Source organism: Archocentrus centrarchus, chromosome 10 (assembly GCF_007364275.1).
Source record: "Archocentrus centrarchus isolate MPI-CPG fArcCen1 chromosome 10, fArcCen1, whole genome shotgun sequence".
NCBI classification, from domain to species: domain Eukaryota; kingdom Metazoa; phylum Chordata; class Actinopteri; order Cichliformes; family Cichlidae; genus Archocentrus; species Archocentrus centrarchus.
Window position 1 is genome coordinate 12,828,329 of NC_044355.1, and position 15,009 is coordinate 12,843,337.

Below are 15,009 nucleotides of genomic sequence, written 5' to 3' on the forward strand. Positions count from 1 at the left end.
ATCTGATGTGTCATTTAAAGCAAAACTCAGGTAAAGAGCTGTGTGTGTTTGTGCATGACAGGCATCAGGAGCTGAGCAGAGGCTGAAGCAGCTACAAGAAGAGCTTAAGTGTCAGAGGCAAATGCAGAGAGCAGCCGACTGCAACACCAACAGCGCACCAAAGAGCTGGAGAAACAGTATCAGAGGGTGAGATGATATTGAAAGAACAGGAAAAGTGTCTGCTTGTGTCTTACTTTCTTTTATTTTGATTTTTGTTGTTTTATTGTTTGTGTGTTTTCAGGATTGTTTTTTTTTTTATTTTTTTTATTCTTGTTTATTGTTTGTTTGTCTTGTTCCAGGATTTGACAGCGCTTCAGAAGGAGAGGCAGTGTCTTGAGAAGCAGCATCAGCAGGAGATGAATAAACTCAACCAGGAGCTCCAGCAGGCTAGACACTCCACAATGCCCTGCAGGCTCAAGCTGACAAGGTACATGCACACACATGTACAAGCATATGCACAAAATTTTTCACATTAACCAGACCAACAAGTCTTCTAACACGCATATAAATATATTTATCAAGATCGAGTTGTTACCAGCACTGAAAACTAAGGACCAAAAAGGTTCATAATCTGGTTCATAATCTGTCCAGTTTTTGGTATTTCCTCTTCCTTTCCTTTTTTCTGTCCCTATCCCATCTTCCTGCTCCCTTTTGCTTTTTTCTGTGACTATTATGATATAGACCCAAGGTCAATACATTTATCTCACTTCTCCCACACTTTCAGCTTACCCTTGATGTTTTCTCTCACTCTCTTTTTCACTGTCTTCCTCTCTGTTTCTGATTTCTCTCCCCTCCACCTGCTCCTCTCCGCTTCGTCCTCCTCTCCTCTTGGTTTCTCCTCAGTGGAAAGGTTGAGCAGAGAAGGTAATGATAGTGTGACTGCTCAGTTTGCTTTGTTTATGAAGCGTGAACCAATCTCGGAAACTTGGAACTTGTGTGTGAGAAATGGAGTGCTCAGCAAGAGAGGCGTGAAACAGTGGCTGCGGGTGGAGGTGGATGAAGGATTGTTTGAAGTGTTTTTACGGCATGTTGCATGAATGTATGGAAGTACAAATTTGTTTTTGCTTGAAAACCTTTTCAAAAAAAGATATTTTGTAAGTGTTTAACATAAAGGAACAGTGTATTTATTTTATTAGATTAAAAAAACCTCACAAAAATTTCCTTGTTCTTAACTGTCTGTGTATTTATAAATTCTACAAAATTCTTAACAATAGCTATTTAGTTTCACTAGTGCCCTTTAAAACCTTAATGTAATCTCTTTGTAAACCACACAGATGTTGTCTTGTTGCATCTGATAATTCTACACTGTGCAAATCCAGTATCTGACATTTAAAGTCAGACATTCAGCTGCGGGCAGTGAGCGTGTTACATAGGCTTTTGTAGAATTTGCATATTACTATTTGTGCATGCATGCAGTTTCAGCCATGAGAATCCCACATGATCCCACACCTGTTGCATTTTATTGATTCTCTTTACATTTATTAAAATGCACCAAGTAAAAGCAAAAAGTAAAATCTCTGTCATATTTTTTTCAGAGATGAAGAAATAGTTGTAAAAATGCTCCAAATTGCTCGATCATCTGCTGATTTGATTGGAAAATTGAAGTACTTGTGACATTACTTTAACTGAGAATTATTGGGTCAATGAAAATTTTTGGGTTACTAGATACTCTAACAAAACCAATATTAGTTAACTAATTAGTGACTAATACAAAAACCGTGAAGTTTTTCTTAAAAGAGCTACATTGAAATCACCACTTTGCTGTGCACTGAAGTGTAAAACACACCAACAGTAAATCGAAGAAGGTGAAGAAAGTAATGCAGATAACAGCCTGTTTGCTAATTTAATGAAGGTAATTTAAATACTAAAATTTGATTAGTTATTAATTAGATAATTTACTCAATACTTCACAATAAAGTTACATGTATACAGTTACATAACCATAATGTGTAGAATTTTAGATGAGAACTGGTGAGATGCAAATCTACTTGAGTCTTTGTCAATAACCCTGAGAGAGGTAGAGGATACATTAGACCCCGCTTTTGCTTGCTATTGATCACTGAGCTCTGTCCTGTTTCCTGTTCTCTTCACTGCCTCTGATTCCTGCACCTGAAACAAGTCAACAAGTTATTCCTTTCATCAGTTCTTCTGTTGTTTGTTTTACATCTCTTGCTCTCCTCTTTAGTTTTATTCCCACTCTTTCCTAGCTAAATAGTCAAAATTTCCTCCATCAGCTTTCTCTACAGAAGCAGGCATTGGAGAAGGAGTTAGATACTCTGAAAGAGAAACTGAAATGGACGGAGGGACAGCTGAAGGACAGCCAGAAGAAAGAAGCACAGACACAAGCCAAACTCACGGTAATGCACATACAAACACACACAGTGATCACCCTGAGTGTTATGAGTCAGGGTCTGCTTGTATCAGTTATTCATTAGATGAGCAGTGGGTATATAGTGAGCAACCTAATGTGCCATATGTCAGTTTAATATTTTATGTTTTCACAGTGTGAGAAAAGGAAATAAGTGGCTTCTTAAATTATCCAATATTATCTTTTATTAAAGCTATTGGATTAGTAAGCAGGGTCCACTATATCCCACAGTGCCATCATCATTCTCACCTCATCATTCTACACATTGTACAGTATGCATGCATCTATATTTGCAAGTGAAACGCATACCCTGTCAAGCCCTGTACCACCAGCATCACCTTTCTGCTGCTTTTTCTATCCCACAAAGAGCAGCATTTCTATTTCACTAGCCACATATATTGCCTTTAATGTGAAGACAGGCTACTGACTGTAAGAAAAAAAAAACAAAAAACTACTAGTTGGTGAGGGTTTGCTTCAGTGTGAATACTTCACAGATTAACTCGTAGCTGTGATTGGTGAAAACACTGTCACTGGACCAATTGCGTAAGCAGCTAGCCCTTCAACTTGCCTGGGCCACTGTTCCATTGTTGAAGCCTGGAATGAACTTCACACAACTAAAAGTGGGGTCTTTTAAAATACTGAATCAGGAGTGTGAACTTGAACAAAAAAGCAAATGTCCTTGCACATCAGAAAGCCTTTGCTAAAACTAACCTGAGTGCGCAGAGGATGTAAAATAACCCAGATTTGTTCATTACAGCAATTCATTACATGTTCGCAAGCTTGCAACAGAGCTTGTATTAATGCTGTCTTTATCTGTAGCTTGTTTGTGGTTTATAGCTGTTGTGACACTGTGTTTGCATAGCTCTTCTCCATGTCCTCATCTGGAAATCGTCTTGCACAAATGATAACATTCCAAGTTTCAATATCGCAATGGCAAAAATATAGACTTATAGAGTTATTAATGGCTTAATTTTAGTGTTATCTTGAGACAAAGATGTCACGGCAGACATATTTTGGAAAACAGTCTAATGTTCTGACAGATATTTAAAAATTCACCTTAAAAGACCATTGTTGGTAATATAGATTTGGTTCAGCTAAGCTGAGCACTTGTTTTAAATACCAGTTTGATTTGCCTGGATTCATTCAACCTCATTTGACTATTTTTGCTCTTTGCATTAGGAAGCGGTGCGTGAGGCAGAGGGTGTGGCAGTGAGTCTGGAGCAGAGCAGGAAGCGAGAGCGAGCTCTGGAAGAGGAGGGGAGGAGACTTGCGGATGAGCTAGCCGACACCTTGCGTCTTCTCAAAGAAGTGCAGGGTGAGGCATAAACTGTGGGGAGGAACCCAAATCTATTTATTAGTCATCTGATATGGACTCATAATTTTTCTAATGTTGCATGTTATTTAACTACAGGTGCTGGTCATAAAATTAGAATATCATGAAAAGTTGATTTATTTCAGTAATTCCATTCAAAAACTGAAACTTGTATATTATATTCATTCATTACACACAGATTGGTATATTTCAAATGTTTGTTTCTTTTCATTTTGATAATTATAACTGACAACTAATGAAAACCCCAAATTCAGTATCTCAGAAAATTAGAATATTATGTAAGACCAATATAAAAACAGGATTTTTAGAAATGTTGGCCAACTGAAAAGTATGAACATGAGAAGTATGAGCATGTACAGCACTCAATACTTAGTTGGGGCTCCTTTTGCCTGGATTACTGCAGCAATGCGGCGTGGCATGGAGTCGATCAGTCTGTGGCACCGCTCAGGTGTTATGAGAGCCCAGGTTGCTCTGATAGTGGCCTTCACCTCTTCTGAATTGTTGGGTCTGGTGAATCGCAACTTACTCTTCACAATACCCCATAGATTTTCTATGAGGTTAAGGTCAGGTCAGTTTGCTGGCCAATTAAGAACAGGGATAACATGGTCCTTAAACCAGGTACTTGTAGCTTTGACACTGTGTGCAGGTGCCAAGTCCAGTTGGAAAATGAAATCTGCATCTCCATAAAGTTGGTCAGCAGCAGAAAGCATGAAGCGCTCTAAAACTTCCTAGTAGATGGCTGCGTTGACCTTGGACCTCAGAAAACAAAGCGGACCAACACCAGCAGATGACACAGTGCCCCAAACCATCACTGACTGTGGAAACTTGGATTCTGTGCCTCTCCTCTCTTCCTCCAGACTCTGAAACCTTGATTTCCAAAGAAAATGCAAAATTTGCTTTGATCAGAGAACATAACTTTGGAGCACTCAGCAGCAGTCCAGTCCTTTTTGTCTTTAGCCCAGGCAGGACACTTCTGACGCTGTCTCTTGTTCAAGAGTGGCTTGACACAAGGAATGCGACAGCTGAAACCCATGTCTGCATACGTCTGTGCATGGTGGTTCTTGAAGCACTGACTCCAGCTGCAGTCCACTCTTTGTGAATCTCCCCCACATTTTTGAATGGCTTTTGTTTCCCAATCCTCTCCAGGGTGCGGTTATCCCTATTGCTTGCACACTTTTTTCTACCACATCTTTTCCTTCCCTTCACCTCTCTATTAATCTGCTTGGACACAGAGCTCTGTGAACAGCCAGCCTCTTTAGCAATGACCTTGTATGTCTTGCCCTCCTTGTGCAAGGTGTCAGTGGTCGTCTTCTGGACAACTGTCAAGTCAGCAGTTTTCCCCATGATTGTGTAGCCTACAGAACTAGACTGAGAGACCATTTAAAGGCCTTTGCAGGTGTTTTGAGTTAATTAGCTGATTAGAGTGTGGCACCAGGTGTCTTCATTATTGAACCTTTTCACAATATTCTAATTTTATGGGATACTGAATTTGGGGGTTTTCATTAGTTGTCAGTTATAATCATCAAAATTAAAATAAATAACGTTTTAAATATATCGGGGGGGGGGGGGGGGGGGGGGTCACAGTCACACCTGTGGGCAATTTAGAGTTTCCAACTAATTTCCAATTAGTTTTGTAGAGTTTGTCTTTTCTCCTTTCTACAAGAAAGTCAGAGATAAGAAGTTTCAAGAGGCCAAATGCTTGTATTGGTGTCCTCTGGTGGACTCAATTTGATAAAGCTGCCCTGTAGTATTTTAGTATTTTGTGCAGAAAAAAAGGGACATTGTTTACTGAAGGAGATGAGCCCTAGATTGTGCCTGACAGTACACTATGTCATGTAAATTACTGTGTCACGCATAAGCCTATTATCCCAGTGCTGCTCCCTGCTGGTTAATGATAGATGAATGTTATCTTTTAAAAATACACTTAACCTTTCCAGTAATGCGTGTGTTTATTAAAAACAGACAGATAATCATTTTTTTTAACATATATAAAAAAATCTTTTTCCTTTTAACTCCAGAGCAAAAATTAGCACCTCCTCCACAGCCTGTGCAGTTTTGCCCTGTTGGACAGAGTTTTTCATCTCAATCTTCCTCGTCTCATCATCCTCGACCTTCAGCCCAAACCAAGAGACCTTCTTCAAACCAAGCTGAGCAGAGGAGGGAGGAAGAAAAGGGTGTAACGGAGAGAAGGACAGATATTACAGCATCTTATCCTTCTGACAGAGAACCAGGAGAAGGAATTGACTCTGAACACATCAGTGTCTTAATCTCCCCAGACTCCTCAGAGTGTTTACAGAGAACAGTACACAAAGGGAAAAGTAATGAAGAGGAGAACAAAGCTATAAATGAGGAATGTGACATCTCTCATAGGCCCATCAATAACTCTGAGAATGCTGATGGAGTGATAAATCTTGAGCACTCACCTCAGGCACAAAATTTGATGCTTCCTGCAGAAAAGACACCTGCTCTCAAGTCTGAGCAGACCATCCCCTCTGAAGACCTCAAGAAGGAAAACGCCATGCTCCGTTCAGAGCTCCAGGATGTACGAGAAGAACTCCAGAAACGACTGGAGGACCTGGAAGCACAACGAAGGGCTGAGACAGAAGCCAGGACCCGCCTCAAACAACTCAGCCGGAAACATGCCAGCCAGGTTGTGGAGAGGGAGGAAAAAGGCAAGGAGTGGAAGGCACAATTGGAGACTGAGAGGGCCGAGACAGACAGGCTGAGGAGGACAATGGCTGCTTTGGAGGCAGAGATGAAGAGTGCAAAGGAGGGAGGAAGCAAAAAGGAACGAGAGGAGCAGGAGGGAGAGGAAAACAAATTACAAGAAGATAGGGAGAGTGAACTAATGGAGCTTAATATCCAACTTAAGAAACAGCTAGGGGAGGTGAAAACCCAGCTGGCTTTAGAACGAGAGGAAAGAAAGAGAGAAGAAGAGGAGAGAAGCCAGATAATAAACACAGACATTGATATAAAGGAACAGCTGAGCATGAAAGTGGCAGAACTTAAAGCTGAACTGGACGAACTGAAGCAAAAAAGGGAAAACTCACAAGAAGAGGAGAAGCACACAGATGCAAACAGCCCCCTGACGTACTTGACTCTTCGTGATGACGAGCTCAACTCCAACATTGTTAGCTGTGACAACAAACTCTTGCTTTCAGAGGAGCACCTCCTTTTCTGTCAGTCCACCAACCAGCACAACATGCTTGTTTCTCAGGCAGCAGATGACATCCAGGAAAAGAGCAATGTCATAGACACTGAGCACTCACCTCTGTCAGATGATGTTCAGATAGGCCTAGTGCCCTCAGACCTCCAGAAGGCTGAGCCTGCTGCCTCTGATTTGGTGAAAGAGATGGAGCGCCTGAAGAACAAGAACGCAAAGGAGACAGAGCGTGCTAACCAGTGTCAGGTTAAACTGGAGGCCCTACAGAGCCAGGTAAATAATGCTGGATGTATAGATTAGTGCACTAATGTTCTCAAACCTCAGTATAATTAGTGTTGACAAGTCATAAATAAAGCTTTTTTATATACTAAACTGTCACTCTTGAATTGTGGGTAGTCAATCACAAAAAACAGTTATGACCTAATATATCATGTTTTCAATATTTAACTTCTGATCAGAACTTAATCCATGTGTCATCACTGTACTTTCATTTATTTATCACAATCATAGTTTCATATAAAACATGTTACTGTAAAGCACAAGATTAATATTAAGGTATTATTACATAGATATCACTGATCTGATTACAGGTTTTTTTAAAAAATTTAGACATGCTTACTTTCATTCTGTAGCTGTTTTATGAAAGAATATGGCTACTACTTTAAGATGCTACTTAAAGGCAGATAGCAGCCAGTAAAAAAATACAGCAAAGTGTGGGAGTGAATAAAAACCTGTTCAAGCCTCTTTAAAAGCAGCCAGAACAGATAGACTTCATATTCCAGTTCAGGGCTAATCTGACAAGCTAAACGTCAGTCATGATAGAAGCAAAGTAAACTCTGCAGTTCCAGTAAGGTGACCTGAGCTCTCTGTGTGGCCCTGATTTACAAGTGGTAAAGATGATTTGAATTTACAGCAGTAACTTCACTGCGTGTATGTGCATTTTTCCTTGTAGGTGTTTATTTTGTATACTGGTGTTACCACATTAGCAGATATTAAAGCTGACACCTAAAGGAAGTAAACTTAAGAAGAGTGACCTTTGGTTTGCTTTTTTTTTAATTGTGCTTTGTGCTGTGGCCTGTAAAGTGCCGACTCAATAGTATTTTTCCTGCCTGTTCTCATGGTTTCTTTTTCTGTTCAACCTTCTTTTCTTCTCAGGTGACACGTCAGACCCAGCAGCTTACCATGGCCTTCGAGAAGCAGAGTCAGCACATCACAGGCCTTCTAGCTGAGCTACAAGAGAAGGAGAGTGCCCTCCTCAGCCAAAGACAGGAACTGCTACAATGCAAGCAAGAGCTGGATGCACTAAAGAAAGACAGGAAGTATGAGGTGAAGATGATGGTCAAAGAGGTGGAGGAAGAAGGAGAAAGAGAAGAACAGGGAGATGAGAAACTGGTGGAGATCTCAGAGCTCCAGATGAAACAGGAAAAGGAGAGTAGGGTCACCTGTGAAACTGTAGACTCACTAGCTGAAAGTGACTTGAAAGCACAGAGTGATGCAAGTCAACCAGAGACACGTGACGATACTCAAACAGCAACGCCTGTTAGCAGTGAAGAGGCTGATCAAACACACTGTTCGGGAGAAGAGCATTCTGAACCTGTAGACTCAAACAAAACTCAGAGTAACCCTGTGATGGCAGAGAATCAGTGCGGTCAAAATCGAGAAAAAGCAGACATCCTTACAGAACTGCTCACTCTCAGACAGGAGAATCAGCTGTTAAAACAAAGAATTGAGGACTTGACCGTCTCTGATGCACAAAACCCAATATTACAGACTGACAGTGAAAACCAAGAAGAACCAAAGCAAAGCCAAAACACATCAAAAGCTACTCTGTCCTGCTTGGCAGAGGACGTAACACTGAGTCTGCTGAATGATGTCAGGACTGAGGGGCTGGAGTCAAATATGAAGAATGAAGATGAAGGGCAAGATTTGGAAAAGGAAGATGGGAGAATCACAGGAGCTGAAGAAGACCTGGAGGAAGTGTCTCAGGTCCATGTAACTCACCTACAGCAACAGGTAATGGCAGTGATTTTCCTCTCAGTTATATGACAATATGAAAAGTGACAAAAAATATGTTAGTTGCATAGGACATAAAATTAAACAGGTGAGCTAATGGAGTTCAGTATGTAAATAGTTAGACTCATGATAATGTAGCTGGTAGTCTTGAGTAACACATAATTTTTTTTAATTTTATTTTTATTTGGAAGATAACAGATTTACATGAAGATACCTATTCGTTTTCCAGACATCTTCCCAGTTTCCATTTTTTATCATTAAAGAAGGAACAAAAAAAACCAAAACAGATTTGTGTGTGTGTGTGTGTGTGTGTGTGTGGGGGGGGGGGGGGGGGGGGGGTTAATGCAACTTCACCAGTTGGGAGGGAGAATCAGAGACGTTAGAGAAACCCGGTTCTAATTGGGGTTACATACTTTATCCACTTTTTCCAAATTTGGTAGAATTTATTTCTTTGGATATTCAGGGTATAGGTTAATTTTTCCATCTTTTTCTAAAGTAATATCTAACCAACCATCTACCGTAGGAGGGGTTGGGTTAAGCCATTTTCTGGTAATTGTTTTTCTTGCTCGCCACTAAAAGAGCCTGCAATAGTTTCCTGTCCATTTTCTGTTTCAGAATAGAAACATCAGCAAATAGAGCATCACAAAATTAAATGGTATTTCAGTTCCAAAAACCAAGTTCAAAGTTCTGTAGATTTCTCTCCAGTAGGTACTCAGTCTAGGCAATCCCAGAACATTTGGTAATGATTGGCTGTTCCTGTTCCACACTGTCTCCAACATATCCCTGTCATATTTTTGTATTTATCCTGGGCTGGAGTCTTGAAGTACCTTATTATGTTTTTCCAGTCGTGTTCTCTCCAGAATGAGGAGCTGGTGGAAGACCACTGGGATCTCCAAATATCCCCCCAGGTTTCCTCTTAAATAACAACTGCTGCTTCTTCCTCCCATTTTTGTTAGAATACCACAGAATTTATAACATTAAAATATTCAAGAAAATCTACATTGTTGAGTAAAGAATTACTTTTATATTATTATTGTATAGTGGAATTTATTTCTTTTATATGTGAGTTTTATGTCTGATTGATTCAGTGTATTCTGTCATTTTCCTTCTGTCCAGGTGGAGGCGCTACAGATGAAGGTACGGTCTCTGTCTGAGGAGACCCAGCAGCAGGCTGATGAGCTTGCTGTATGGAGACTGGCCTCCCAACCAGTACCAACATTTGACGAATGTGAAACCCACGAACAGACGTCTGCTGTCAGACAGTCCCACTCAAACCAGCAGCAGACAGATGAGATGACCCAGAGCCTGGCTCAAACTGTTCCTGATCGGGTTCAGGCACCCACACTGGATAGTCAGAAGTGCCAGGATAATATCACAGTGATCAGGGAAGATGAATTATTCCTTTCCTGCTCTTCCAACAAACTTCAGGGCCGCATGTTGTTCTCCAGGTAACTCATACCACTGTGGAAGCAGAGATCGCTTGCATTTGAGCCTACATTTTTTTTGTGTGTGAATGTTAATTGCATATACAAACATTAATTTATACAGTGTATGGGCATCAGCCTTCTTCTGCATCTGCTGGAATTAACTTTTTCTTGTTTTACCTCAAGACTTCAGAACAGCAGCCTTACTGAACCAAATATCCTCCATCCATTTAAACTGACTGCAGTGCCTCAGGAATACAATCAGGACTCTGCCAAGACTGACCAGGTGATTTTAAAAATTGTTGCTCACTTAAATACCAGACCAGTGAATGTCAATAAGTTTTCTAGAATATTAAAAGAATGTAGTTTTTCCAGTGATCATTACAGGACTGCAATTTCTCAAGAATTTCCTGGATTATTATTTTTTTTTGTGGGGGGGGGGGGGGCTATGTAATTTGGTGGAAATTACATGGAAAAATAAAGTACACTTTAAATTAAATAATAACAAATAATTGTTAGGGCAATCTGGGGACTCTTTTAGCCAGTGGACATCAAACCATTTGAACATGCATAAAACAGGGAAGCCTACATATTCAGAGAAATGTATTTTTAATAATAAACTGACAATAATTGAGTATTTATTCAGGTTTATGTGTAGCTGCTCCTGTTTTGAGTACCTATAAAATAAAGCATTTTTATTTTTACATCTAAACTCAAAACAGCAGTGTGCCCACAGTATTGAATACAATGCAGTGTTTTTCAGCCTGGTAAGTGCATACATTTCATCTTTTAGGTAAAATATTAACTCTTGAATTACTGTATTTTGTCCTTTGACTCAGGAATCTGAAAAAGAAAACCAGATCAACTTCTCACAATGGTCAGATAATTGTCCAACAGTGAGAAGAGACACCGAACCCATCCAAATGTCATCAGGGAAAATGGCTCAGCAACACGTAGCCAAAGTCTTGGAGCTAAATCCGACCAAAACAGAAGCCAATCCAAATATAACCACTAATTCCTCAGATAGAGATGTCAAGATAGAAATGAAAAATGTCAGCAGTCAAACAGAGGAGAGTTTGTATTCTCGTGGTGTTTCAACAGTATGTGTTAACACTCAGACTGAGATGGAGGAAGAAGAAGGGTCAGTGGATTCCCCTCCACTCTCTCCTGTCCAATTATCTGAAGGGGCGGCATCAGGAGACAAAATATTGTTTTCTGGTTCTTTCCCCATCCCGGCTGACCCAGCCCGGCTGGCTGAAAGAATCCGCCGTAACAGGACGCAGTTGTCAGCCGCCTTTGATGATACAGAATACGAACCCTATGGCCTGCCGGAAGTCGTCATGAAAGGTAACTTTATAATGTCTAATTGAGTGAAAAAAGGAAAATTCAGTTAACTTTTTTGGGTTCAGGAGTTGTGTAAAACTGAGTAACTAGTACAAAATTCTCACACCCGTATCACCCACTGATTCCAGCTGGCAAGCCGTGAAACATTACAAATAGCGAAGCATTTAACTGCTAATGAGCCAGATAGCAGCAGTTTCTAGAGAGAAAACTCAAAGAAAGAGAAAGCACAAACATGACTCTGAATTAGTGACTGTTAAACTCCCTCTCCAAGCTCTACCACCATTTGCCAGCAGGTTTGCTTTAGCAAATGAAATGGCGGCAACTGCATAAACCCACGTAAAACAAGACATGAGTGTCGTGATCTTCACTTTAACAAAAGCGCAGCTATTTCCACAGCTGTTTCCAATTCCTTGTGTCAGAATATTTAAACATATTCTTGATATCAGTGTCAAGTAAATAAATGGGAGAATCACAAAGAAAAAGGGCCGAATTAAAATTTGAGGCAAAACCTTAAAAAGGTTTTAGGTAAAAGATTAGAAAAGATGGTAAAAGTGGCAATTTTCAGTTTGTGTTCCTGGTGCTGCATGACCAGTTTAAAGGTCAAATTATACATTAGATCAAAAAATTTGTTTAGTTTATTAATGGTATTTATGGGTACGTACAGCCTCTGAGTCTTTGTGGCTTTCTGAAATCCACTGAGAAAAAAAAAATGTTTGTGATTTTTGCCATGTTCCCTGTGGGTTTCCTGTTTATGTGCTTCTTATTTCTGTGCTTTCCCACTCTGATCTGTTTTCTACCAATTCTTTCTATCCTTTAGGTTTTGCTGACATTCCCAGTGGTCCCGCATGTCCTTACATTGTGAGAAGAGGTTTGTTGGGTACAGCTGTGTTACCTGTCTCCCAGAAGGATGCAGGAAAGGAGGAGGAGATGGATTAAAACACAGCAAAAGGTAACTTCAGACACTATCAAAAATGTTTTAAATAGATTCAACATCCTAAGAAATTAACAAAACACATTGGGTAGTAAGAGCATACCTCCTGGATCCAGGATATCTGGATCCAGATTAGTTTGTGATATTAGAACAGAATAGAAGTAGATCCAAATCCAGATCAACTCTGAAGGTTAATTGCTTCTAAATTTGGTCAGTATCCATCTCTGATTTCATACTTACGTACTTAAGTCCCTCTCATCCACCAAGTTAGGCAAATGTGACAACTCCCTGTCTCTTGAAATTGGTCTTGATTTGGACTAAAACACTGCCTTACATGTTCTCTTGTTTTTGCATACAGGTTTTTTGCAGATCTAGTGGAAAGCCCTGATCACCATGGCTTCACTATGAACCTGAATGATAGATGACAGCAGCTGCACAGAAACTCAAAGCAATTAAGACCTTGAAATAAACACAGGAGCAGTTTAAAAAGCTGCAATCAGATGCGGACCTCTGTACGTGTGGGTGCAGGTAACTGGGCCTGCACTGACAAAATAAACACCTCCACTGTGGATCCAAAAATGTTTTAATGGCCACTAGTTTATCCACAAATTACTATATGGAGACTTTGTTGTCCATCACAATGCTGTCACTTTACACCCACCTGTATATTTGGCTACAGAGGTGGTGGTTTAGTGTGATGCTTGTTGATGTTTCTTGAACCACTTTTCCAAAGGGACTGTTTAGCTTTTTGAAACTCAGAATTAAGTTATGGGCCTAGCCTGGACTTACTTTGCATGGAACAGTGCCTAGCTGGTGTTTTTCTAAACAAGCACTTGTCAAGATAAGTTTGACTTGTTTTCCAAAAGGGTGAAGCAAAGAGAGGCCTGTTATGGGAAATATGTTTTCATCTTTAAACCTCACCTTTAAACCATTTCAGGTGGCTTATTTATGAACACTTGAATGTGTTTTCATAGAGGGGAGGTGTTAAAGAAAAATGTGTGAAAACATAGTGAGTGTGTGTGAATCATTAGCTGTGAATTTGCACATTTGTGTCCCCATCTTGGTGTGTGTGTGTGTGTGTGTGTGTGTGTGTGTGTGTGTGTGTGTGTGTGTGGGTGGGTGGGTGGGTGTGGAGGGGGGGATAAGCATGTCTATGACTCAGTCTAACCTGCATTGGTTTCCGCTCCATGTATGGTGATACACACTGCGTTTGCTCTGTTCTCCCTCTCCCACTCTGCTTCTCTGTGCTACACTAACACGCTCTCGCTAGTTATTCACAACAAAATTCCTATCAACTAAACGTGTTACTTTGTTAGAATTAGTTGAACTAAGCTGGTGTTTTTTAATGCATAAATTTTAATTTATTTTCTCTTGCACATTTGTTACAGTCATAGACAACATGTATGTGGTTTTGTAGATGAGTTGGGAGATGATGTCCAGTTTGTCCTGTACCCTGAAACAGCAGGATCTCATCATTGTGTTTACAGGATTTGGTCTTGTAGGTAAAGTATAGGTCCTTAAGTCTGCTTAAAATTATACTCCCATACCCACTTTTATATTGAAGGAGTTACTTGTTGAGTTTCTCATTGTGGATCAAATACTAACTAGCAAGCTTATTACTATAACTCACTTGCTTATGTCACAGTAAACAGTTCAGCCACAATAAGATCCACCTCTTGCCTTCAACAAAGCTCTGAGCATAGACTCAATCTCTGGGGTGTCCATGGTGTATGGCACCAGGATGTTGGCAGCAGATCATTTGGGTGGGGCCTCTGTGGATCCGGATTTTTATCATATCCTGTGGCTTCTTGATTGGATTGGTACATGGGAAATTTAGAAGGCTTGTCATGCTACTCAAGTTGTTAATGGCAAGTTTCTCAGTGCAATGGGGATGGGCAACAATGTTAAGGTGGGTGGTACGAGTCAAAGTAATGCTCACATGAATGCCGAGACCCAAAGTCTCCCTCACCTTAGTTTAAATCCACACTTTATTCTGAAGATGTATTTGTATCATGGACTCGTCTCCTAACTGCAGACAGTTTCTGTTTTTAAGGAAGTTAAATGAAAGTGAATAATGTAAACCAGTTTACAATCAAAATTTATCATCAGTAGGACAATAAATTATGATTGCGTACTTTGTTTTGAGATTTCTGGGCCAAAATGTTTGTGCCAAAATGTACCAAAAATAAAGAAAATGCAGAAATATTGTGTTGCTTTACATAGCTTCAGTGCAAATATGCATCCACTGCAATCCATTAAAGAAGGATTTTTACATCCTGGTGTGACCCACCACTTGATCAGTTTTTCAAAATTAGTGTTTATAAGTTAAAAAAAAAAAAAAAAAACCCAGACAAAGGTGAGGATGATCTGCACTTGAATAAAAACAAAAAGGGA

The 15,009-nt window shown here is 40.0% G+C and overlaps 1 protein-coding gene across 1 annotated transcript; it reads left to right on the plus strand.

The window, feature by feature from the left end:
* The first annotated feature begins 445 nt into the window (after positions 1 to 445).
* Positions 446 to 13,723, plus strand: LOC115787455 (trichohyalin). The gene is made up of 10 exons (XM_030740177.1): positions 446 to 466; positions 2,274 to 2,396; positions 3,587 to 3,722; positions 5,759 to 7,176; positions 8,059 to 8,916; positions 10,033 to 10,364; positions 10,527 to 10,626; positions 11,180 to 11,687; positions 12,502 to 12,635; positions 12,975 to 13,723. Exons 4-9 carry the CDS (start codon positions 6,181 to 6,183, stop codon positions 12,618 to 12,620), a joined length of 2,913 nt encoding a protein of 970 aa, XP_030596037.1. The 5' UTR covers positions 446 to 466; positions 2,274 to 2,396; positions 3,587 to 3,722; positions 5,759 to 6,180; the 3' UTR covers positions 12,621 to 12,635; positions 12,975 to 13,723.
* The last annotated feature ends 1,286 nt before the right edge of the window (positions 13,724 to 15,009 follow it).